At 42.5% G+C, this 26,385-nt stretch overlaps 2 protein-coding genes across 3 annotated transcripts; one reads left to right on the forward strand and one right to left on the reverse strand.

Annotated features, from left to right (window-relative positions):
* The first annotated feature begins 15 nt into the window (after positions 1 to 15).
* Positions 16 to 4,569, forward strand: pno1 (partner of NOB1 homolog). The gene is made up of 7 exons (XM_079362481.1): positions 16 to 409; positions 916 to 1,062; positions 1,188 to 1,271; positions 1,427 to 1,487; positions 1,615 to 1,732; positions 2,153 to 2,223; positions 2,338 to 4,569. Exons 1-7 carry the CDS (start codon positions 212 to 214, stop codon positions 2,403 to 2,405), a joined length of 747 nt encoding a protein of 248 aa, XP_079218607.1. The 5' UTR covers positions 16 to 211; the 3' UTR covers positions 2,406 to 4,569.
* Positions 2,746 to 25,330, reverse strand: ppp3r1a (protein phosphatase 3, regulatory subunit B, alpha a). 2 transcript variants are annotated; one of them, XM_079362483.1, is made up of 6 exons: positions 25,084 to 25,330; positions 15,847 to 15,886; positions 8,131 to 8,307; positions 7,354 to 7,413; positions 6,398 to 6,582; positions 2,746 to 5,037 (listed from the first exon to the last, which is right to left on the reverse strand). In XM_079362483.1, exons 1-6 carry the CDS (start codon positions 25,084 to 25,086, stop codon positions 4,990 to 4,992), a joined length of 513 nt encoding a protein of 170 aa, XP_079218609.1. In that variant the 5' UTR covers positions 25,087 to 25,330; the 3' UTR covers positions 2,746 to 4,989. The 2 variants fall into 2 exon arrangements, with proteins under 2 accessions (XP_079218609.1, XP_079218608.1); XM_079362482.1 differs by lacking the exon at positions 25,084 to 25,330 and adding an exon at positions 24,986 to 25,024.
* Between the last annotated feature and the right edge of the window lie 1,055 nt (positions 25,331 to 26,385).

Below are 26,385 nucleotides of genomic sequence, written 5' to 3' on the forward strand. Positions count from 1 at the left end.
CCCGGAACTTCTATTATTTATATTTCATTCTAGTACTCAACGGAGATATATTAGTCAGTTCTGATAAAGGTATGCATTACCGGCTCTCTACTGGCATCAGCGATGTGCCTACACGGGTCCTTTTTAGTTGCACGAGGAGACGCTCATGCCACGGCGCCCGTCGTCTGCCTCAGTTGAGTTTTTGTAAGTCTGATTAAAACTGTTTTACAGAATGGACAGTGACAAAGCCACGAGCCCAGACACTGGTGCTGCCATTGAGAGTGAAAAGGACGCGGATAGTTTCACAAAGGTCAAGTCTAAAAAGACTCAGAAACGAAAACGTGAAGAAGATCCGGCGGGCATGGACACAGAAGAGCACGTCACAAGCAAGCGGCCACAGTTTCCACCAATCTCAGGCGACAAATTAAAGGTAACTAATGTATGCCTCATTTGACTTCTGGAGTTTGTTTCCTCAATGGTTTCAGACTAATAATAATAATTGTGAATTTAGTCTCCGGAACAAAGCAGTCTCCATGGAGAAAACAATTTGATGCGCGTGCGCAGTTCAGTTTTGTCAACATTGTTCAGCCATGTTTGTGATTTTACCTTTGCTTATAATAATAGTATTTAACTTAACTCCGCCCATAGCCCCATCATTAGAAATATAATGTAAAGCATTTGATGAATTCATGACTTAATTTATTGCTAAAATCTTCCTTGCAGTAAATCACATGTCAAATCTGTATCATATTGTCAAATATTCAGAGAAATAACTCAAAGTGTGCCAGTCAACGTGACTGTTAAGTTTTTACGAGGGTTTTAAAGTAATTTGCTGTCTTGATCTGTCTTCCCTTTTTTGTTTGAATGCACAGTGTCTTTAAGTTCCTTAATAGTGCTTCATAAATCAAATTGTATTGTTGTTCTTATTTGTTTTAGGGACCAGATGAAATGCGTAAAGTCGCTGTCCCAGCTAACAGATACACGCCGCTGAAAGAAAACTGGCTGAAGATTTTTACCCCGATAGTGGAGAACCTGCAGCTTCAAGTTCGATTCAACCTCAAAACAAGGAATGTTGAAATCAAAGTAAGTTTTCCCAGCAACATGTAAGAAATGTTGACATGATCGAGGATCTATTCAATAAGGTCCAATTGTACAGTATTTCTCTTGTACCAGCATTCTCGATTGTAATGTTACTTCTTTCTTTTCAGACTTGCAAAGAAACACAGGACATCGGCTCCCTCACTAAAGCAACCGATTTTGTTCGAGCATTTATTTTGGGCTTCCAGGTTGAAGTAAGTTCACTAGTCAAGCGTTCAAACTACAATCTATAGAGCTGATGAAGAGAAAAGTGGACTTATTGACTTTAAATGGGCAGAATTTGTAATCCAAGTAAAGTGTTGTTTTTGTTGTTGTTTGAGTGGTAAATACACACCCTTTCTCTTTCCAGGATGCCCTAGCTCTAATCAGATTAGATGAACTTTTCCTCGAGAGCTTTGATGTCACTGACGGTAAGAGGGCACTGACCCTGGTCAACTTCCTGTTTTTGGGAACTTTTTTTCTGCACCTGTTAGAGAGTAAAGTGTCAGATTTCCTGTTTTTGCTTGACCTTGTTCTCTCTCTTGTCTGTCATGGCAGTGAAACCTCTGAAAGGAGACCACTTATCCAGAGCCATCGGTAGAGTCGCAGGGAAGGGAGGAAAAACCAAATTCACCATTGAAAACGTCACAAAGACTCGTATTGTGCTCGCAGACACGTAAGTACTGTTTGACCATTCTTTAACTGTTGCTGTTAAAAAAAAAAAAGTGACTACGAAAATGAAAGCTCTAACCAGGATTATAAATGTTTACAAGAGGATTTCAATATTCATTTAGTACAGTAAAACAAAAACACAAAAAAAGTATAACGTCTGTTGTTAGAGCCATCAGACAAATCTTCATGAAACTAGAAACAACTTTTGTTCATCAGTTTATCTTAAAAAAGAACACACATTTTAACTTAAGATGTATTCTTGCAGAACTGGAATGATTTTTTTTTTTTTTCACTAGAACATTCACTTTAACATCACTATTGTCATTTTAATTGTTTTTTGTTAATTGAATGATTGTCATTTTCCGCCCCCGGCTCTTTTAAAGCATTTGAATCATCTTTACGTCTTTTTTTCTTTTTTTTTCAGGAAAGTTCACATTTTAGGATCCTTCCAGAATATCAAGATGGCCCGGACAGCAATATGTAATTTAATCTTAGGTAAGTCATATATAACTATACCAGATAAAACCAAAAGTCAAACTGTTGACAGAACTCTTTCAACTCACATGGAGTGCTGAGAAATGACCTTTGACGACCTTTTTGCCCCAACAGGAAGTCCACCTTCAAAAGTCTATGGCAACATCAGGGTTGTGGCTAGCCGGACAGCGGAGAGATTCTGAAGCCTTATTGGCTACTGTGTATTTATCCTTTCACCACATTGGTCTGTGGTGACGAGACTGTGTCAGACTGACCTCCCAGGATCCTCTGTAATGGCTTCATGTTTGAAGCCGTCGGCTGGTTTCAAAGCTAAATCATGATCCATGCATAAGAGAAGTGTAATGACCTGTAAGAATGGGTTTGTGTAAATAAATAAACTTCAATCCCCGTTAGTATTGACTACGTTTGGTCACACTGTTATAAATAGGTTAGCTTAACAGGTAGTCATTAAAATGTACATGACTATGTTCCAGTCTATGATCTCCAGAGGGTTTTTAAACAAAAACGTTACATACAAAAACATTATTCAAAGTTTTATTTAAATTTTATTGAATTTTCATAAAGTATCAAGTTTCCAACAGTCCCACAGCATAAGATGCAGCATGCAGAAAAAGAAAAACCAAATCAAATCTGTCAGATATCCCCACACCTACTAAAAAGAACCCAATTCCCTCTGAGACAAGAAGCACTTAACAAACTAAAGCGCGGTCTGAACTATACAGAGAGCCAGAAATGCTTTTAACAAATACTTATATACAAAAGGAAAAAAAAAAAACATCCAATTTTCCCCTTTAAGCTGAGTACAGTGTGTGGCAGTTAGAGACAGGATCAGATATGCAACTGTTACTGGAGTAGAAGCATCTGGCTGACCCGGTAAAGTACAAAAAAAGTTACATGTAGTTCATTTAGATTACCTCTCATAATGTGTGTACATTTACCAGTTTGGCAACATCCATATTGTATACCATTAGATTCTTAAATATATTCACATCGCCATCCATGTGTAAACAAGAGGATTATTTCTAAAAATTGATCTACATGCAGAACAAAAAAAAAAAATCTATATTTTCATGTCATGCAAGCACAATGGGGCCAAAACCGAGCAGAGCTTTCAAGGATCAAGGGACGACGAAGCGCTCCAGAGTCACATCTCTTCTGTTCAAACCAGCAGACTCCGCCTCCGAAGCGAAACCAAAAAGCGTTTTTTTTTTTCTGTTTTATAATATGAAGCAATTTGTCCTTGGATATTGAAAATAGGTCATCAATTTTCTCGCTTGTGAGAGAGAGAAAATGAGGTGACTGACAGAAAAGAAAAAATAGGAGACTCCAACTTTTTGAAATATACACTTCCAAAAAAAAATAAACTACTCTATCCCTTTGCACACTGATCACGCCAATGTGTTCAGATTTGGAGTGTTTGTTTTGCGTTGGGAGAAAACTCTGACCCGTCCTGCTCTGACAAGAGAACGGTAAGTATTCAGAAGGGGCTCATCGTGTGAAGCAGAGGCGGAGGCTTCTCTTGCTGTAGAAGATGATGAGCACACATTGATTACCTAATATACACATACTGGATAAAAGATGCTGCTTACAGATAAGTCTGTTAAATAGCTCTACGCTAGCACAAATGGTGTATAATCTCACCATTATTCACTCTGACTATTACTCTCAGTTCTTAGCCAAGTCCATCCAGCCTCTGTTTCTGAATACGAAACAAAAGCCTCGAAATGAATTCGCCATCTTTCATTGGTCAGCGCGAGTGCAGAGTTTTTCTTTGAACTGCAAATTGTCTTCTGGATGCACACTGAAATGCGACACGCTTCATCAAGAGTAATCCGTGTCTCAGTGTTCAGCCACAGATTGTTTTTCGAAAAGACATTTTCTTGGCATTTAATAATCCACCTAGATTTTCATGACAGGAATAAAACACATTAAGCATGAATAAAGCTAGATACTTCATCACAAAGAAAAGAGACGTAGTTCTAAGAGTGACCAAAAAGCTTCGCTGGTGTAATCAAACATCTTGTATGGAAGCTAACACAGGAAACAATGTAAAAAAAAAAAAAAAAATCTGAAATTTAGTTAGTTAGAAATGTCAGCAGCCAGTTAGCATGGCATGAATGACAGTGGTGATAAAGGTAATAACTCAGACTGGTTTCTGGATATGTTCTGGTTGGCACTTCATACCCTACTTTGTAGTTGTACTGGAAGTCAAGTGTTCAAATACTAATCACTTCCTCTCAGCAGACAACCAAAGATATACTTGTATTTGTTTTTCTTCTTTATAAAAGACAAGAACAAAAAATAAATATCAAAAATGACAATTACCAAAAAAAAAAAATCATAAAAGGATGAAATATGAAAACGCCAACCAGGCTCTTCACTGTGCTCCCCCCAACACACACACACACACACACATAAACACACACGCACACACATCCACAATCTGAGATGCTCTTGCGAATGACAGATGTCCTTCAGTCTCTTAAAGTGCTACGACCAGGTTATTGAGAGGATTTACAGTTCAATAACACTTCATAGTTGTGGCTTCGCGAGGCCCCGTGGGGTTTCTTCTTCTTCTTCTCTTCAGAAAAGAAGGCTTCACAGAAAGAGAGAGAGAGAGAGAGAGAGAAAGAGAGAATACTTCCATTGAGTTACACAGAGAGCGTTTTGCCGGACGTCTTGAGCAGATCATCAGAGATGGTGGAGGAAGCGAGTGTCGAGGAAAGGGGGAGGAGGGCAGCAAGCGGGGGAAGTGCGGGTGGGGTTTCACACATCCACCACCATCTTTTTGTGTATATCGAGACCTCCGACCACCTGAAGGACGAAGAAGAAGAGAAATCGAGCTGTTACAAGAAGTGATTGTGATTAAAATAAGGATGTTTGGCTAATACACTAATATTTATGATAGAATCTAAATATGCTGCTTTTGCTTTGTAGTGAGGACCTCATGGAAGACACCCCCAGGATCATTTTAGCAGAGACTCTTAGAGAGCAGACGTTCAACATATATTCACAGGATGAGTAGTTCTCTTCTTTAACTTGAGTGTTTTCGACACCAAAAGGTGTTATTCTAGTGAAATCTGGCTTCCACAGTGGAGTGTTAACTATTCTTACAGCCATTTGTGTTATCTGTCACAATCCTGATTGGAGCAGATTCTTTTCAAGTATACCTCTAAGAACAGGACTAATGCAAGCCTGACTGAAACCTTGGGCAGTGTGTGAGCAGCAGCAGAACCCACGAGCTGATATTTTCTTGCAACAATCCTGGTAATGCGCTCCTGTGAGGATGAGAGGCTTTTTTTTTTCTTTTAATTTAATTTTTTTTTTTTTTAAAGCTCAAGGCTCCAGAGATGCAGCCATCAAATGTGGGCCTTGTGTCTGTCAGAGGGAGAGCAGCTGCCTTTCACTTTAGAAATACACTCACAGATTCTCAATATGACCGTCATCAGTCTTTATAAAAAAGAGCTGCTTCAGACTTCAGAGAGTAAATGTGCAATCATTAAACAATTTAAAAAAAAAACTGTTCAGTGTTGAATTAATTCCTCCTCTTTATGAGACGTGCAAAGAAGTAGCCTCTATTAAAGGATTTCTTTATTCTGCATGAAGTAATTAAAAAACAAATTGTCACCTTTGAAAATGAAAGGCCTGGGAGTTAAAAGAGGAGAACTTTACACCAGAAATCTCTACATGCATTTAGAAGGTTTACTGTCCATAGTCGTTGATTGAGTGTTTTAAAGGTCCCCTATTATGCTTTTAATGCGACATACGTGCTGAGCGACTGACCAATCACAACAGAGCGGAACGGCCGACCAATCAGATCAGGCTATGCCCACGCGGGGACCCTGATCGTGGGGGATTCAGAGCGTTGCAAACAGGCAGGTGACGGAAGCTGCAGTACACCAAAACAGACACTTTTTTCAAACATTAGCGATGGTGAACGTACTTCAGTAGGCGCATCAATTAGATGTATGAGCGGCAAAAAGGGCATAATATGAGACCTTGAACAGGAAGCATGAAAAGAAAACCCACTGCTCCTCTGCCTAACACAGAAAAAAAGCTGATTTCAAACTTTCTTTTGCCCATTTGCCCTTTGCCCCAACCACAACATGCTGAATCGGCTGAAATGTCACCGCCCCCATCACATCCCTCCCCCCAGGAGGGTTTCCAGACTTACTGAACAGAACTCCTCGAACGATATCCTGCCGTCTCCGTCCTTGTCGGCGTTGATTATGGTCTTGTCCACGATCTGCTGGAGCTGCGTGTCCTTCAGGTTGTTGCCCACCATCATCTTCAGCACCTGGAAGAGCTCGCCGTTGGAGATGTAGCCGTCTTTGTCCATGTCGTAGATCCTGAAAGCGACTGTGTGGTGAGAAAGAGGAGCAGGCGAGACGGTCAGTGAGATGAGCTCAGCTCTGAGGGTTACTTATCAGGCTGACGTTTGACAGTCTGACACATAAAGTCACCGTCTCGAAGGCAGGATAAGATTGATTGCTTAATTCTTCAGATAGAGCAACACTGAAAGAACAGGCAGGTCGAGATTTCATTGAATAAATCAACCTATTCCATTTCTTTATGAAGCATTATTTAAAGACAGCAGCTGTCTGAAGTACTGTCGAAGTAATGTTGTAAGAACAAGATGGTGTACAGGATATGTCAGCAGAAGGGGAGCAGATCTGGTACATGAGGGGGCTGAGTGTGAATTGAGTGTGAGTTTTGAGGCCTTTTTGTGACTTAAAAAAAAACAAACGCCACAACATTTGAATCCACACTAAAGACTACAGGAAGTCAGTGACGTGAGGCCAGAATAAAAGAAATGAATGGTTCCTTCTTCCTTCAACTTCTCCAAAACCTGTCTGGGTTTGGAACTCAAGTAACAGGAACAACAGTTGGAATAGATTAGTTATTAGTTCTAAAGCCTCGACCGTGTTCTGAATAAAAGGAAATGTTTTATGTGGAAGTGACTAAAAACAGAAGAAAATGTCCAAGTCTTCCGAACAGAACAGAATCAAGATGTGAAGTTTCATCTGTGTTCTTCAGCCTCCACCAGCCTCCCGATCGTCATTTACACGCGACTGTTCGGGAGAGTTTGTTTTCTTTGCAGCAACGTGTGCTTGTAATGAAGTCACTCACATCGAAGCTTCTGCTCCTTGTCGCCCTTGACGCTGAACTGTGACACTCCCTCGATGAACTCTGGAAGAGGAGGAACGAAAAAGAAAAAAAAATCATTAGGCTTCGGCATGTTCTCCACTTCAACACAGCTGATGTTAAAAAGTGTGATATGAGACGATCTTATCTCGTAGCTTGACAGAGGGGACACTCGTGGGTACAGTGGGATTTATTGCAATTCTGTAAGCAATTCAATGTTTTGATTTTTGTTCCAATCAGAAACCTGTTCGGGCTCAAACAAACGTCAGCAGATGCGAATAGTGAACGAATGTTTCGGTTTTTAATGCCATCAGATCAGAGAGACTGGAATTCGATTTGGACACTGTGACATCAAATATTAAAACTCTACTCTGTGCTTGTCTCTGAAATCTGCAGGAAAAAAAAGAAAATAAATTAACGGACATTTTCAAACATTTTATATGCAAAAAAAAAAAAAAGAACCGTTCATTCAAAGGCTTTCTTTCAGCGGCTACACAACAGACACGAGGGGAAAGTCCCTCGATGAAAGGTCACGGCTCCATCACTTTGTAAGTGGCGTGATTCTAGTTTTATAAAGGCTAGGAAACAAACAAACTAACGTAAGAGCTGTGATCAGCGTGTAAAGAAGCGGTCATCTCGGATGACATCACAAGAGTCAGCAGTGTTTGGGTTATCTTGAATCCGCTCACACACTCGGAGCAGAGGAAAAGGTGTTCAGTGGAAACACTGGTCCATACCACTCCAGCGGAGGTTAATGCTTACCTTTAAAGTCCACTTCCCCGTTCCCGTCTGTGTCGAATATGTCGATCACCCTCTGCACCAGCGGGTTCTGTTGAAGCTCCGGCAGCGACATGAACTCCTCTACGCTGAGAGAGCCGGAGTTATCTAGGTCGAGTTTCTTAAACCTCTTCCCTAGCCTCTTAATCTCATCAGCATCGACTGGACAAAGACACAAAAAGAGAGAGAGAGAGAGAGAGAGAGAGAGAGAGAGAGAATCTAAATTAGAGATACACCAGCACTCTGGAAACATTCTGCTGAAGTTGTTCTGGATCATGAAAAGTGGGAGAGAAGTAATGATTAGGTTTGAAGATGAAACTTCATTGGGTGAACAAGTAAAACGCCTCGATAAGAAGACTGAACGTTACGTGAAGCTGAGGAGAAGCAACAGAGGAATCATTTTGTTCAAACTTACAGTTTTTGTTGTCAATTGTTTTTTTATCAGACCGGCTCCGGATCGTTCGTTCCCCTGCCATCACAAACCCTGTATCTCGCCTGCACACTGTCCTGAACAACAGCAGGAAGTAATCCAGGAGCTACAACACAGCCAGTTGTTAAATACTATATAAGCTCATTCACACATGGTCACCTGATAACACGGGCCAACCACACACTATCACTTTGCTCCGTTTTAATCTGGCCTCCTTAATGACACGGGCTATCTATTAATCTCAATATGAAGCTCGCAGATTTATGAGACTTAGATTGGAGGTCATTCCGGTTCAGGTCAGGCAGACGGACATGTCCTCCCATTCTTCAGTCTTTCACAACATGACGTTCACGCGCGCACTGTGCCGCTTCCGCTCGCTGACCAATCAGAGAGCGGCTGTCGTGAAAGTAGAGAGTAAGGGCGGCGGGTTGAGAAAAGAGAAAGTCTGACTGAACTGATCAACAGAAACAGAACTCCACAGTTAAGATGAGAAGGTGTCTGTCTTCTGCTGTGGGCCTCTGTACCACTCACGTGTACTTCAGGTTCTGTCCGTACAACATGCATGTCACGTCTACACTGATCCCACTCATAAGGAAAACAGACATTATATATGTTTATACACAGAGAGGCAAAAAGAAAAGCAGACAGATTATTCCTAATAATCTCTAATATTGAAGCTGCCTCACTACACTGAGGTCATCGAGTGCACTGACTGAGCTACAATGTAACGTGACGTCAGAGTTTTGAACTCTGTAACCTGAAGTTCAAGGCAACGATGGAGGTGTAGAACAGGACAACAGACATGGTTAATAATAACGAGGATATTATCGATCGTGGTCATTATGTCATAAAGTCAATTTACTGATATATTTACATGTTAAGTACTAAGTACATAACATCAACTGAAGTTCTGTTTACGTGGACGGGACGGCCTAGCGTATCAAACTCAAGGACTAGAGAAATATAGAAACCGCATACTGTCTTTTCGAGCACGCTGATGTGAAGCTACGAGCTAATAAAAGTGTGCTAACGTTAGCCGGTTCATTGAACTTGTGATGCGTTCAGCTTTTTTGCTTGCTTTTTTTGGAGAAAAAAAAAAAGTTGTTAGTTATTCTCTGTCATATAATCATGTTTTTTTTTTGTTTTTTTTGTAAGTCGGGTAGCTGGTTTGTAAGTTTGTTTTTTAAGTTTCTGACATCCCCTGCAACATCATGAATCCGGACAAACAAACACTGTACAAAATCTGATAAACACTGCAGGCTTTCTGCGTCCGCTAGGTAAGAGCTATCAGAGCCAAGCGCCCGGCTGTTCTCTGACACAAAGTGCTTCCTTATCAGCAGCCGCCTGTTTCCTGTTCACAGCACACAACGCCAGCTGGAGTCAGACCTGTTCCGAGTGTGGAGGAGGCATCAGTGCTACAGAGAGTCAGGTCTAAAGTGCACAGTGGGGCCTCCTTACAATCAAACCTCTTACATCCGTGTAGCCTGTGAGGCAGACAGAAAGGTCTTCATGGGATAGAAGCTTCCTGACACGCACATCCAACATTCTGCAAGTGGGTGCAAAAACTGATGACAAAGACTGACTGTGAAAGTAGCACACCGGTACTTAATTAAAAAGCCCTTCTCAATATATTAGAGGATGGATAATCATCAACACTTATCATTCTGTATGGCCCTGAGAGTAAAAGTGTCCTCAAACAGAAAACAAAAATATTTTAAACTGACTTCCTGTCACGGTTTAGCTTCTTCTTGTTTCACACTGGAGGTTTAACAAACAGTTACAGTACGACTCATGTCTCATGTTGCAACACATAATGAAGGCATGGCAACAAATAAAAAGCTCATCCTCCACACCTCGACTGCTTAAAGGGGGTTTAAAAAATTAAAATGGTAATACATTGTCATGTGCTCTTTGCAAACACGAGCGTCGATCTGGCTGCGAAGCTACGACGTTAGCTCTGAAAGACGCGTCGCCCTGTGGAGCAGTTCACGATGAGGCCAACAGGAGGCAGAAGTAGCCACGATGCACTATTCGAATCAAATCAAAACTAACATGGAGGAGAAACTCTAGCGATCACCAGCGGAACTGAAAGCGAGGATTATGGGAGCAATTCAGATGTTCGCAAAACAGAAATGAGTTGTTCATGACTCGTGCAATAATATGCAAGCTATGCATTAACAAGTTCGAATACTTCAGCAGCATGACCGACCTGCGTCTATATACTATAACAATAGCAAGCTAGTACAATACAAGACGTTTATCTTTTTACACACATTATTGAGGGATGCAAAATATTGTACCAGCGAAATACAAATTATTTTCATACAGGTATTTTTCTCTGCAGCTGGCGTGGATAATTATTTTCATGTTCCAAAATCAAGGTACATTGAGTCTGTAACGTGTCGTGCGATCGTGGGAAATAGCCAGCCCTAACTGCTGACTTCTCCAACCTAAACCATTTCCTTGGGATTATTAAAGTTCTGTCTTTTATTATCTCATAAAGTCGTTTTTTTCTTCTGTCAAATCTGTTCGTCGTCAAAGTGCAGATACGAGAATAAAATAAGCTTCGTTTCCTAACAGCTGCCACTCTCCCTCCACCATCGGCAAGATCTCAAAAAAATGCAAAAATGAAGTGCGATGACAGCTCCCGAAAAACTGTCCAACTAAGAAGCCAGGAGCTCGGATGGTGTGATCACAAGCAGGAGGAACATCATTCAATAAAAAGAGGAACACAGTGTTGCTGTAATACAGGAGAGCTGTGACCGGTGATGTGGAAAAGTGTTAGGAACAAATATGAGAGGCAGGAAGGGACGCGACTCTCTCTCTTTAATAGTGTCTTTCACTTGAATAAAAGATGAACTGGAGCATATGGAACATAAGATTGTTAAAAGCCAGGACATGAAATGACCTGATCCTGTTCATGCTGATCACGAGTCTTGCAGAGGAGGAGAAGCCCAATGTGATTTTAACCCCAGCGTCGGGAGCGTGGCCTTTATGTTTGAGCCTTTGGCAGCACAGACAGCTGCAAAGGAGTGGGCGATGCTAACTGACACTCCAATGCACACCTCTGTCCCCTGGTGCTAGTTAGAATGCAGACGAGCTGCAGGGTTTCCAGCTACATGTGATACATCACTGTTAAATCCCGTTTTATACAAGACATGTTTTTCTGCTGTGAAAATATAGTAATATGCAGTCTCTGTTTTTAAAGGAATGGGGGGGGGTGTATGCTAACTAAGAACTGATTTATTACCGCCGTTTGCTGCTTTTTTTCAATAATAAGTTGGACTTTTAGGCAGCATCCAAAGCTTTTAAGATGTGAAGGAAAGTGTTTGGTAAGAGAACGCTGCTATGCTAATGAGACGCTCTGAAGGAGACCCAGTGGAACTGTGAGATGATTATGATAATGTCATATACTCAACTGCAGACACACACTTTATTAAACACTGTATGCACCTGTCAGCTGTGTTACTAGGCAACGGGAACTCGTTAGCCCCCCAAAGAGAGAGAGAGAGAGAGAGAGAGAGAGACACACACACAAGCAGGAATATTGAATCAATGGTTGAAGAGGTGGAAACATAAAAACACACATGCATATGTATATCATCACACAGAACACTCACACTATGTATCTACACACACACACACAAGCATTCATTAGCATGAATAATACTACAATGTAAGCTGGATGCTCTTCACTCTGGTCACTCTGTGCTCCTCCTCCGTTACATGATCCCCGCGTTTGTGTTCTGCTTGCTTATTGTTGTAAGCTAGCATACGTTTGTTTGCTTATCGCTAACATTAAACATTAAAGGCCGCATCTTCCAGCCGCCACTATAAAGCACAAATCTTTTCAAATAAGTCCAAAATGAGTTTGGAAATCTGGAGTTTGCACAGTTTTCTTTAGTTAACATATGTGACAGGAGAAAACAAACAAACAAACATTAGTATCTAGTGCTCCAGGCTTCTCTTCTTGTTCTCAACAAACAACTAAATATGCTGCTAAATGACTTGAATAGTTTAGATGGAAATTTGGATCTACCACTTTGGCAGATCCAAATCTATTTTTTTAATTTTTTTTTTAGGTGTTTTACTTTTGTATTTCTAGTTTTCCTTTGCAAGAGGTTAGCACTAGCAGTGTTAAAGGAAGGGCTGCACCCTCAGATTGATGTCGCCACACATGCATGAGCACGATTGGCTTGAAGAGATACAGCCATGCCAGACCATTTTTTCAGTACATTCAGACTGTTACAGCACACAGTATGGAGATAAGTCTGGCACTGTGAGACTACAAGCCAAATTGAAACGAAAGTAAAAAAAAAAAAAAAAAAAACATACTTGGACATGCTGCATGTTTCCTAAACCTTGAACTTTAACGTTAAATCAGCAAACAGCCAACTCGCTCAAGCTCTTCTGCTAAGTGCCACTGGCTTTCCTTTTCCCATTTCAGTCTAATTATAAAAAACGAACATATCATCACTGAATGTGTCCACTAAAGCACGCTCAGTGTTGCACATTCATGTGACTCCATTAACACGGCGATCCAGACCTGAGACGAGCCGGGGAGGGGAGAAACTCGGCTGGCATTCTGCTGATAATTATAGCCAGAGTGTGCGGCGCTCATCGCTCACCAAAACACGCATGAAAAAAAAAAGGTGTGAGGGTGGGTAAACACGAGAAGGTTACATGGCAGCTCAGTAATTACATGAGTTCGACACATGACACTGGTGTGCCAGTTAGCATGATGGAGATGTACCGAGTCCGTGAGGTTGGAGTGTTGTCTGGGCAACACATCAGAGGATAACAGTGTGCTACAGACAGATGCAAGATGATCAAATGTGTGCTCTATCATTGATGTTTAGTTTAAAAAAGAAAAAGAAAAGAAAAGAAAGAAGTGCATGCGTATTGTGTAAGTTTGTGTTGACACTTACAAACACATGGTGCAGCTTCTGCTTGATTAAGTCTAGTTAAAATCTGGTGATTAAAAGGTGCACTGTTATAGGTTTTCATTCCTCTACATTCCAGTGAGCTTGTTGTTCCAAGTTTAACAGAAAGCATACGTAGAGCATGCAGCGAATGGGAACATCAGGGCCGATACCAACGTTTGTTTCACGCTCTTAAGGAGTCGTTTTCTTTGCTTTTCCACACACTCAGAAAGTCTTAGTTATGAAATAAGCCCGTGCACACATAGTGCTGGTATTCAAACAGAGCGGCCAGTGGTTTCTTTTGGGACTGATTTCATCAGGTAGACACAGAACAGTTTCTGGTTTCCTGCGAAATGAGAAGAAAAGGTCAATCAGTCAGAAGATTTGATTCCATCAATCGGGAATCAAAAAGCCTCGCCGGGCTTTGACCTGAAAGTTGAGCAGCATAAATGTAGAAAATAGCAGATGCTGCGTTATCATAGTAACACAGAGTAGGTATGCTATGTTACTGATTTAAAGATAAACGGAAACCACCTCTGTGTAAGCACGGCCAAAAGCCTCTGAAGTGAAGAGTAATTAACAAGCTTATTTCATTGGCATGTATTGATTCTATCTTTCCCGGGGGCACACGCCTTCTCGAACCTTTCTGCAGGCTACAGACTTAACACTTCACCCCGGACCCCCCGCAGCAAAAAAAAACAAGGACGTAAAGGAGTGCAAACGCATACACGGGGCGTCTTTCTCAGTCTCCACTGATAAAAGAAGGCCACGCGACAGATTGCTCTGATAACGTACAGCTCTCACCCCTCATGGACTGAGCTGGCGACGAGGCAGAGCACTAAATGTGTGTATTTATAGCAGCACCGTCATGAGAAAACCCCCAACTTAACCCACCGAGAGAGGCCCTGGCTCCTGCCCTCAGGGAAACCCCATAGCAACAAGGAACTCCAGCAAGCCGCCAGCCGTTTATTTTTGGGCGTCTGCAGACAGGCCTGTGACGGCTTCGGGCTCAGGGCTGCATTTCTGTGCGAGTGCGATGATGTGTTCAGGTGCTTGTATTTGTGTCTCTGGGTTGAGACTGTTGGGACTGTGCGTGCACTTCAGCAAAGTGTGTGTGGATTTGTGCGCGAACACAGGTGTGTCTGTGTGATTCTGGTTTGTCATTTATCCACATTTCCAGATGCAGGCCACTCAACTTTGACTGATCTGAGCTCAGCAACCAAGAGAGGCGATGCTGCATTTCACGAGAGGATACAGGCTTTGCATCCTCCATCAGTGTTAGGCTGCGTTTCGTTTTTTTGTCTCACTCGGGGCATAAAGGTCGAGTTCTAGCAGGACGTGAATCTATCTGACCAGCAGGCGATTGGCTAATTTCCTCTCAGCTAATGCTGTGCCTGCCTGTCCAAACACTTGATGAGCCGAACAGCTGCTGTCAGCCAACGGTGAGGCAGACGGAGGGAGGAGGCCAAAGAGAGTTCAAGGGAGAGAGAGAGAGAGAGAGAGAGAGGGGGCAAAGTCAACGAAAGACAATGGAGGAAAAAGAGGAGGGCCGAACTTGAAGGTTTGATGGAGATAAGTAGAGTAAAAACATTGTCCCACATTTTAATTTATTGTTTCATGAAGACAATGAAAATTATCTTAAAGTTTATGTCTGAGATTTGTTTACTCATTTAACCATTTTTCTGCTTATAATGTCAATTATACGTTTTTGATATTGGAGACTTTTTCCTATTCATCATTTTAAATTCAGTTATTCTGAAATCGCAGGTGGGTTCGAAAACAGGTCGATCTCTAAGATGCCTGAAGGACACTTTCCAGGGCACAGGGCTCCTTCCCTGCGACAGTGTTCATCAAACATAAGCAGCAGTGAAATCATTCTAGTGCTGGTTTCTTCACAACCTTGCTGTTTTAAATCTTACCATTTTCACGACGGCGAAAAAGAGAGAACATCTGATCTCTGTGGATTTAAAAAAAAAAAAAAAAAGCGCCAAAAGAGCCAAGATGTACTGTAATGTGGACGTATTAGCAGGTAAAGTAGAATGAACTGTGAGTCATCTCTCCTCAAAGATGTCTACGGGCAGATATTTTGTAAACGCGACCGTGAACATGAGAAGAGTTTGGCTTATGAGATGAGTCATTCACGATTCTACACACACACATCACTTCAGTTAAATAACCACCAAATACAAAGACAGACAGACAGACAGACAGACAGACAGACAGACAGACAGACAGACATTTCATTGTCTGAGGTAAACAGAAATGAAGAGAAATATACCAGACGCATAATGCGATGCTCCTTCTTTAAGATCTGTGAAAGTGGAGCAGGGTGAGATTCAAAATACTTACAATGTGAGCACATCTCCAGGGGGAAACTGGCTTCATTTCCCTGAAAAGATAAAGAGAGAAAAGAAGATGTCAGTTTCTGTTCTGACTGTAATCAGCACACTCGTATCGAAGGAACAAGCTCAAATGATGTGCAACATACAGCCTATCTGGAGTAGAAGTAGTTAACTGTGCTTGGGAACAAAGTGTAAAATAACCTATGCTGTCAACTAGGTTTTATTCTCTCTTAACATTAAACGTACACATAGTTTCCCCGACATGTACTTGATGGTGGGTGGCCGGTTCTGGGGGAGCGGCGACCTGACCTTTATATTTCACTTGTGTTCAGTGCTTTGGATGTGGATGGTTGAAGTCATGGTCTTCTGCTTGTCTTAGCTGGTGGTTGTATTTGTGTGTGTGTGTGTGTGTGTGTGTGTGTGTGTGTGTGTGTCACGTCATATTCAACAGTCACATCCCCATCCCATCCTGCACTGCAGTGTTCACTGAGTCTGATTCCTGGCAAGGTGAAGCTGAGTGCTCACATTGGAGCCAGCCAGGGTGGAGTCCTTGAGAGTGGGTGAGATGCCCCGCCGGCCGGCCTGTTTGCAATCGACCGGAAATGTTCTGTAGCTCCAGGAATACCGATCTGTGACTGTGCTTTGTACCTTTTACTAGTGGCCGGTATGAATGTAAAAGGAAAACTCTCCTGCTTTGTTAAAGAAAAAAACCAAATGTCCGTGATGTAATATGACAGATACACACACACACACACACACACACACACACACACACACACACACACACACACACACACACACACACACACACACACACACACACACACACACACACACACACACACACACACACACACACACACACACACACACACACACACACACACACACACACACACACACACACACACACACACACACACACTGAGCAGTAGCCTATAGCTTCAGTTAAGTCATTCACTGGCTTATCGCTGTGCTGTGGCCCAACAGCAGACTTACATCAGAGGAGTTGTGGTATTTTAGGAGCAGTGAGGAGGAAGAGGTGACACAGGATTAGCCAGCAGAGCGACTTAGCATTTGACACACTATCAGGAGAGCAGAGGTAGCTTCCTGCAGCTGAGGAGTGATCAAAAGGGATGAAGCAAACGTAGTTTTCCCTCCATGACACAACAGGTCAGCGGCGGGGACGGTTCGTGCTGAGTGCGTATAGTGCACGACTCCGCCACCATGCATGGGTCACGTGTCCCAATGGCCATTCCCAGAGATAGCCTTTGCTAGTTTAACATAGCTTTAGTTCATGCCGACATTTGAACCCGGGCCTTGAACTTGTGTCCTCCCGTTCAGGAGAAGGTTCTTACTGCACACATCAGTCGTGCTTTATTCTGTCTCGTGATATTGATATGACACATGTCCAGACTGCACCTCGAGTCCGTGCTGTCATAACATGTTAAACCCTTTTCACACGTACGCAGAATCCTGATCTCCTTATACAGAGGGGGCTGTAGGTGTAAACACAGCAGCTGAATTTGTCACTCTGATTTGACCCTGAGCTTCACCTTGCCAGACCCCGAGCATTTGTTCTGCAGAAAGTCTGGAGAGGCTTTTAGCCAATAGGAGCGGAGGGCCGTTTATTCCGTTATCGCTGCACGGTGCATAGAGTGTCTGCACGCGACCACGACGATCTCTATGCACATAATTAAACGGCTACATTGTGTTTGTTTTTTTTCTCTTCTGTTGATGTTGTCATTCCGTAGGGCTACACACAGCATTGATATAAAGGCAAATATTGTCATTATAGCGCTGTATAGACAGACAGACATTATTGTCTGTCCCAGCAGAGACAGATATTCTTCTATGACGAGGCTATGAAATAATAATAATTGACAAGTAGCGGACTATGTTGCTTCTTTCAGGGTTTTTTTTTTTAATGTCACGTCTTACCCAAGAAAATCGCCAGCCTCCCTCCCGTCTGACATTGATGGTCTCCAGCTGTGAGGTGCACGTGAGCGCCTCCCGTTTCTTTCTGGACATTATCCAGAGTGCATTACGTGAAAAGCACATAGAAATCAGTGTCCCATACTGTGTGCCCAAAAAGAGCTCGACAATTTTTTTTTTATTCAAGTTTTTTCTAAACTAAAGGCTTAAAACAGACAAATGATTTATGGTATACAAGAGGGAGCTGATATTTTTTTTTTTTAACCAAAAATGACTTCGAAGTGCCAGTTGTTGCGTTTGAACAGGTACACCTGTTAGACCAATACCTCTGACACCGCAGCAGGATAAAAAGCTGCTCGATCAGACGAAACAGATCTAAGCGGCCAAACATGTCAGTGTGCCTTGAAGGACTTACGTAAGCTATTGTTAGACAAGAAGGTGCTACTGCTAAGCAATCCCCCTGAGATCAGTTAAAGGGTGAGTTCATGCATTGAAACGACAAAAAAAAATAAATAAACCCTGATTGGAGGGCCAGGGAGGGGAGGATATCAAAGTCTCATCCATATTTAACAACCATATTTGTTTGTTTTATGACATATTCTGACAAAAAGTAAATAAAGGTTCACAGACCTCCACTGGTGTTAAGTTGCTGTATAGGGTCCTTGGAGGTGAAGAGACTTACAGCAAAGCAGATTTGGTGTTGAGGATTACAGGTTTACTAACTAAGGCCTGCTTTAGGTCACTGGTGTGGCTAACGGAGGGTCAGAAGTGACTCTTTGTCATCCTCTATAACAAACCACTGACACGCTAAAGGAGCTCGTCAGATGCGATGATAAGATGAACATAGAAGAAGAGGAGAACACTGCCCTGCGTGTGAGTGAGAGAGAGAGAGAGAGAGAGCGAGCGAGCGAGCGAGAGAGAGGCTTGTGTTGACTCATCAATCATGCATGTTTCATTCAGAATCAATTAGCAGCCACTCTACGGCCGACCCAAAAACCCGGCTAATAATAGACGTGCAGAACCCAGTCACAATACGAGGCGCTGGAGAACGCAGCACGGTGCTGGGGAGAGGACCACGTAACAATCTCACAGATGAAAGAACAGCAAATGAATATGTGGTTACTACGACATGACTCTGCAATGATCTATTAGAGATACAAGGCGAACATACAGTCAGGTAGGATTTTCTGAGCTCACCTCAGTGTTCATGACTCTACAGACATGAATCAGACATCTACAAGTTCATCAGTTCATGATAGGGGAGGGGATCCACCTTAATCCTTTTACCACGTACACACCTGGACGCTGCAGCCTTTAAGTCAAGGGCACAGCCCTGAAATAAGGCAGCAGCAGCAGCAGCAGCAGGTGCTTCCCATTCACTTCGCCGTCTGAATGTGTTGATCGTAAAAAGCAACCTTTAGATAAAGAGCCTGCTTATGTTACAAGTCAGGCCATGGCACTTTGACACACTTCATATGAATCATTTAAAAAATAATAATAATCAGGCCAGAAAAACTCTGAGTTGGAAATGTCTAACTGTGAGAGCAGCCAGTGCAACCTGGGACATGTTAGGTCAACGACTTGTATAACTTAAAAAATAAGGATGTCCTAATGCGTCGTCCCAAACGACTAGAGTGTCTCATACTCCGGTCCAGTGGTGGCCGTAATGAAACCGGACAGCTCGTCGCTTAAGGCCCCGTTCCCACGAGAACGCAGCCTAGAAAGTCGTAAAAAACGACCCCACTCCGGATTCGAAGTACAAATCGTCTCCACTGCAGGTCTTGCCTCCATCTGCGTGAGTGAATACGATGTAGTTCTCACGCCCGGCCAGTAGTGGGCAGTGGAACTTTACAACGCGACACTCAGCAGTATAACCACTTCCTCCACCACATCCGCCTCAGGCCACCCACCAGCGACTAGATCTCCCAGGTCTTACCCAAATCCTGCATATGGTCGCCCTGCGCTTGGTAATGTATCATACATTCTGTTTTAAGAGACTATACAACGCGAATAGCTGCTGAAGCACATAGAACAAGTAGATCCGCCGCCATTATTGTTTCTGTTTGTTCTCGGCTACTGCGCAAGTCCACATTTATGGGGGGGGGGGGGGGCGTGAGGTCATCGCAGCCAGAGAGTTCGCATCTTTTTGTTCATATGACTGCGACACGCCCCCCCTGGCATCAGTTTCACCCCACCCTGGAGCTCGCAATCCAAAGCTCGCGTCTTCACCCCTGTGAAACACCGACGCCATATGAACGAAAGGCCAATTCGTTACTCAACTTTTTCGTCTTACTGTCACAGCGTCTCCGTGTAAACGGGGCCTAAGATGCTACAGTTTCAAACGGAAGAAGAAAAATCCACACCACAACAACAACAACAACAGGGTAGCAAACAAGTAGCAAAACAATTTGCACTTCGCAATCTCTACGGCTCGTGCTAAACAGACAGTCGAAGATGTCGATAATGAATGCTGTCGTCTTTGGATTTCATGAGGGCCGGCTGGTTTGTGTCCCCAAAAACTCTCTCGCACAACTCATGTCAAACTTAAACCCATTTAGCACATTGGAGGCTGCATCAGTCAATAAGATTTCTCCTCTTCTGTCAAAGTAAATGCGCTACTTTGAATATAAGGTTGCAGATACAAACGTGCAAATTGAGGTTGGGCTTTCAAAGAATTGTGAGGAAGACGAGCAGAGAGCTGGGATTTTGTGTGCGCATGTAACGAGGGGAATCAATGAGTCCACGGCGCCGTTCCAAACCAGCCTGTGCCGTAAGTCTAGGTCTGCATCATGTTTAAGATAGATTTTTAAATCCATGTCTTTGGCACATTATTTTGAAGGCAAACTATACAGTGTGTGCATTTTCTCCTTGCTAGGGTTCAGGGATCCCAACAGAGCCCTCCTCCGCACAGATGTGTCGGCCTGCCTTGCAGCCAAGCTTTACCATGAAGATACTAAACCCTCCACAGTCACAACAGAGGGCAAAGCTCCGCTGTGCTTTCAAAGTGCTCTTTAAATAGAATTCCAGTCCTCTATTTTTCAGCCTAAACATTGGCCAGGGAAGAGGTGACACAAAATCACTACAAACCCCATCACCCTATTACACAGATGAGAGGCCAAGGTGTGTATGTGGAAGCATTTAAATGAGCAGCAATTACATTACTGTCATCCTTCACTGTGCACAGTTACTCTGTTTTTACCCTGAAAGCGTCATCCTTTACACGTTATTCTCCTTCTGTCATATTGGCTGGATGTGTGTTTGCATACCTGCTCTTATCTTTCCACGTGTGAACTTCAGTTTGGATATGCGTGTGTGTGTCAAAGATCAAAGCTAGATTAAGGAGTCAAGTGCAAATATGAAAATAATTACCAAAATCTTAGCTGCCTGAATGAACTTTGCCTGAGCTAATCCTCTCAGCCATTTTTATCCCTGACTTTGGCTTACCTATAAAGGGTTTCTGAGGCCCCATAATGCTACGTGAACTAACAATGTCTAATCTACTTATGCAATGACTTAGTGCTCATACGGCTCTAATGTTGAGGAAGTGCTGAAATATATTTGAAGGCTGTAACAAACACTAAATGGCTCAAAGATGATACGAAACTCTCCAGGATCTCCTGGAAGTCAAGCTGCTCATGAAGCCTACAGTGGTAGAAAAAGCCCAAAGATTTTGTATTAATAATATTTCAATACCACAGCTCCCTTACATTTAAAAAAAATAAATAAATAAACTCAGGTTACTAAAAAAACAAAAACAAAACAAAAACAAAACAACACAATAACATAACAAAAAGTGAGTTTGGGTTTTTGCCCACAGCTTTCCCCAACATTCATGCTACCTTCACTGTGTGTATGCTGCAGCTGAATTATCTCATTCTGGCCTCCAGTATTTGAATCTAAATCCAACGCAGGTAGGATTGCCAGTGAATCATCTTTTAAGTGTCAGAGCTGTGTGAATATGCACTACGTACACATTGCATTGCTGACAATATTTAGAAATATTATAGCATATCGCCAATATTCATTTCACTCTGCAGGGCTAATCGTTACTTCTGATATTGTGCAAAAATAGTCTCAGGTTATTTATCTACTGCTCATTTGCTTCCTAAATATAGAGGCAGATTTAGAGAGATTTGAATCAGCCAAAAGGTAGTCCGAATATCCAACACTGTCTGCTTTTTGATAAGTTTAAGTGGCTACAATCTATTGGGAAAGTAGCCACAGGCTAGAGTGAAACCCGGGCCGCCCGTGTTGAAGACGATAGCCTCCATATATGGGGACGCGCGCATTAACCAATGCGCCACAGACAAATAGATTTTTGATGAAAAAATTGACAAAGAGCTCAGCCCTGTATCTGTGACTGACTGCTGGCTCCAGTGTAAGCCCAGATCTGCAGTGGTGTGCGACAGCCGGTGAGGAGAATAAAATCCAGATTGAGTGGGCTGGTTGGAATTGCAGCTTGGATCACTGAGTGTCGATCATCACTTCTGCTGGTGGTTCGCTGTGGCTTTTATCTCTTTTACATTAGCTGTAGCTCCATCTTTATGTGGGTGGCGCCTGATTGCTAGGCAGCATATGGTCCCCCTCAGCATCATTCCGCTACATGCTTAAGCAAGTGTCGGTCCCTGCCCCTCCCTCCCTCCTCCTCACAATGCATTAGCTCCTTTTGTAGCTCATGCTAGCTTTATAGCCAGCATAGAAAACATGGTATTCAGTTATCTGGTTTTAACTGAACAAACACATCCAAAGTCAGCCTCCCCAGTAAAATTTGACTTTAAAAAAATGCCCCAAGTGAGTTCACTTTTTGTGCTAAAATGTCATGAAAATGTCTGTAGTGAAAATAGACATGGATTGTGACTGGAGCGTGCATTAATAATATGACATGAGGGATAATATGAAAGGCGCCAGGAGGGTGCTTTCTCATTCACAGGTTCAAAGATCTCGTAAAGAACCTTTTCCACAAGTTTTAATACGTCTCAGAGCGCCCTTAAACATGCCTGTGAAGTTTCTTGCCAAAATGTCATTCAATTCCCTGCTCAGAACAAGCTGTTTTGGTGCCTGTCGCTTTAAATGTAGGGGAGCTGTGTTTGACCACGCTCTTCCCTGGAAGGAGATGTGGCTCTGGCTTTCTCGCTCCATGGCTGATTATTAAAGAGGAAAAGACACGACAAGAAACTAACTGTGGGCGTGTCGCTCACCTGGGGGAGGGGTTACTGCCCTTTGTGATGTCATAAAAAGGAAATCTACAAATGGCCCGTTTGAGCACACATTTTCCGAAAAGTAGAGCGGGCAAGAATCGGAGAGGATGAACTTTTCTCACAACTGGGGATTTGCTGACAGGCAAGGGACACATGTTATTGATTCATGTTATTGATTGAATCAACTGCATTACTGAGCTGCTTACACAGAGATCCGTGTGCTGGTCATTACAAACAAACATCTGCGAGCTCTCACAGTTTCATGATAAGGGAGTCGGACTCTGTGTCTCTTGGATTCAGATTACACACATGGGAGGTAAAATTAAAAAAAAGGCTGTTTTAGGTTTGCTTAAGCTTATGTCCAAAACACTTCATTTTCTTGATTCTGATTGTCATTGAAAGCACCATCCCCATAGCCAGTCTCATCATGATGACAGCACATAAAGTAAAGCCTGCTGACGTCTTGTATTGTGAACTAAACCACTTTACTGTATCAGTTTTACATTTATAAAGTAACACAGCATTAAAATCACATTAGCTTATTGGTCCATGACACTTAACATAAACCTGGAGAAAACCCTGTAAACTTTATTTAACACTGTACATTGTCAACAACTCTAGTGCAACAGTCAGTGTTGAGGGGTTTGAAACCTTTGAGTTTAAAATGTTGTCAGCTCGACAACGTCATTTCCCTATTGCGCATACATTCTGTAAAAGTCTTGTGATATCAGCATGTCCCATATCTATCCATGTGGTAGGCCCAATAAAACATGCTTGTGCTGTAAAGCAGACCATTAAACAGATGAAGTGAACATGTAATTGTTTCTAAAAACCTTTAACAAATTGTACAGTATTTCCAATGATTCAAATACTGACACTGCAATTCTAAGTTACCATTCTAGCTCTAATTTGTATGCATCATTTTGGGCTTTTAATCTGCTCATGCCAATATAGATATTTTCATCTGATCAAAAATAGCTGGTATAGACTACTAAAAACAACTAAAATCTATTCCCCTCAGGTGATTAGGGAATTGTGGTATATCTGGGGAAAAAAAGCCGTTATAAAATAAGTGGCTTTTGAATCTGGTCTGGACAACAAACACCTTATAAAATAAACTTCCCTCTTCAGATGTTAAACAGGGGCTGCCAGTAAACATACAGCAGCTGCTGCAGCCTTGCAGTGTGCTGCTGGACGTCAATGACTGATCAGAGAATTGATGTGCTGGAGTGCGTTTGACTATTTGAGTGGGCAGGAGTTGTGCATTAACAGGACAGTGTTAGGAAGGACAAGGAGGACTGTGTGTAATACCCACAACTTCCAGCTACGCCCATACACTGTCAACATGTCACTTTTAAAACCTCCTTCAGGTTGAGCATGGATCCAGTCCTGGAAGCTGCTGCCCCGCTCCGGTTCACTCCAAAATGAGCCACTGTACATATTGTTGATTCTTTATGGTTACATAAAGTTGATAGTTACACATAAAGTCGACTGACAAAGTGATTAGGACAACGCGAACAAATCCTGTGGCCTGCTGAGGCAACCTCTTCTACAACGGATGTAAATAGACTCAAATGTCGCCTCGGACTATTAATTAAAGCTCATGAGCGCCAATGAAACTATGTTTCAACTACAAACATAGTGACAAACCTACATGCAGACAGACTCAGAAGAGAAAACGCCTCACCAGAGCAGACGTTTTTTTCTGCTTGGTGTGTAAAATGTGCCACATTCAGTCCCAGCCCAGCCCCAAAAAGCGTGTGTTTTTGTCATGAAAACTCATTTTTGCACAGTCCTCGTCGCGAATCAAAAGGTGGTGAGTTCGCGCACAAGACATTTCTTTGGCCCACAGGCTTCAGGCGACTTGACCACCCTGGGGGTGCTGCACAGAGCGCGCGACAAGGAGCAAAAAAAAGTGGGTGAGAAAAAGCGTTTCCTTCTTCACGGAGCTCTGCGCTTGTCGACTCAATATGAAGTCCATGCAAAGCGCAGCAGCCCGACAAACAAACTCACCACACGCCACGTTATTCGACACATTCAAACCCCCAGGCCTGACCACTGGTGTGTTTACGAGTCGGCGGAGGGTGAAATTAGGAGCCTTGGCTGCTTACCATCTTGCAGGTCGGATGATGAAATCCAGGCGAAGTAAACGGAAATGAGGATCAACAGGGGGTGGGGGGTGGTGGGGGGGGGGGGTCTGCAGGCCGCCCGAACTGTGGCAAGAAATACAGAAAAAAAAAGAAAAAGCTATAGTTGTGTTGCTCTGTGAGGTCTCGTCCTGGCTTTTCCACCCAGCTCCAGGCACTCCTATCCGCCTCTCACCGTGCTTACCGAGGCTTTCACCGCTAAGGCTTTCAGGGAGGGAGACCCAGTGGGAGGGGACAGGAGGAGGCTCAGTTTGACAGGCAGGCGGTGGCGGAGGGGAGGGGCAGGGAGACGACAGGGGGAGGTACAGTCATACTGTACATCCGGGACCTGTAGGTTCAATTAATTTATTTATTTGTATGTTAACTCTTGGCCATGGTTGTACGTGTGCTTCACCTAGTGGCAGTATTTTTGAACTGCAGTAAGTCACATTAAAAGACCTGTGTATGCCCCGACTGTGCCACTTTAACCTCCCGATAAAGAACTGGTAGGAGCTCATTTTATGTAATCCCTTTGGCATTAAAATTCAAATTTTTTTGATAGGGTATCCAAATTTTGATTTAAGAGTATTGGAACATTGTGTTTTATGTGAAGCCGATCTTGTAGTGAAACACAACTTTGAAATCCTTAAATAACTTTTCATCCAAATGAAGGATTACCATCCATGTAGGCCTATGCTTTAATGTCTGTAGTGTTAAAGCATAGTGCCTCTGCAGTGTGATCAGGAGGACAAGATCAACTCCATCTAAGTAAACCTTTGCTGAGAATGAATGAGCAAAAGGAAAACACAAAATATGTTTAATCTCAATTACATTGTAAACAAACAACACTTTCACTTACAGTTCTGCATGTTCACAACAAATATATTGCATCATTGCATTTCTTTTTTTTGCTCAGGTTCATTGCATAGTTCAATTCAACATTTCAATGAAAATATTTTTGAATCAACCAAAACAATGACAAGAAAAAGTTTACATGTTTCACTGTACAAACATTTTACTTATTCTAATCCAATAATATTGTATATTCAAATTGTACAGAAGAGGATAAGGGTCAGGCATGAGCGAGACATAATTAAAGGAGAAACGTTTCTTTTAGCTCCGCACTTCAAGAAAACTGTTGAAATGTCAAGAAAAAATTGAAATGCCAAAAATAAAATTGAAACACAATGTTGAGAATAAAGTCAACATTGCATGAAACTGCATAACACATTTCCCCCCCTGCCCTTATTTATTTCTCATGTCTGGTCCTACTCCTCTTCCATAAAG

The sequence above is a fragment of the Symphodus melops genome (genome assembly GCF_947650265.1).
Source record: "Symphodus melops genome assembly, chromosome: 15".
NCBI classification, from domain to species: Eukaryota; Metazoa; Chordata; class Actinopteri; order Labriformes; family Labridae; genus Symphodus; species Symphodus melops.

Excerpts from the sequence above, each read along its gene's own strand:
- pno1 (XM_079362481.1), top strand. The coding sequence starts at position 212 with ATGGACAGTGACAAAGCCACGAGCCCAGACACTGGTGCTGCCATTGAG. Across the intron at positions 1,063-1,187 it reads CAAGGAATGTTGAAATCAAA|ACTTGCAAAGAAACACAGGA; the intron begins GTAAGTTTTCCC and ends CTTTCTTTTCAG. Across the intron at positions 1,272-1,426 it reads TTTTGGGCTTCCAGGTTGAA|GATGCCCTAGCTCTAATCAG; the intron begins GTAAGTTCACTA and ends TTCTCTTTCCAG.
- ppp3r1a (XM_079362482.1), bottom strand. The coding sequence starts at position 25,009 with ATGTGTCGAATAACGTGGCGTGTG. Across the intron at positions 7,414-8,130 it reads CGGGGAAGTGGACTTTAAAG|AGTTCATCGAGGGAGTGTCA; the intron begins GTAAGCATTAAC and ends CTCCTCTTCCAG. Across the intron at positions 6,583-7,353 it reads CAAGGAGCAGAAGCTTCGAT|TCGCTTTCAGGATCTACGAC; the intron begins GTGAGTGACTTC and ends CTCACCACACAG.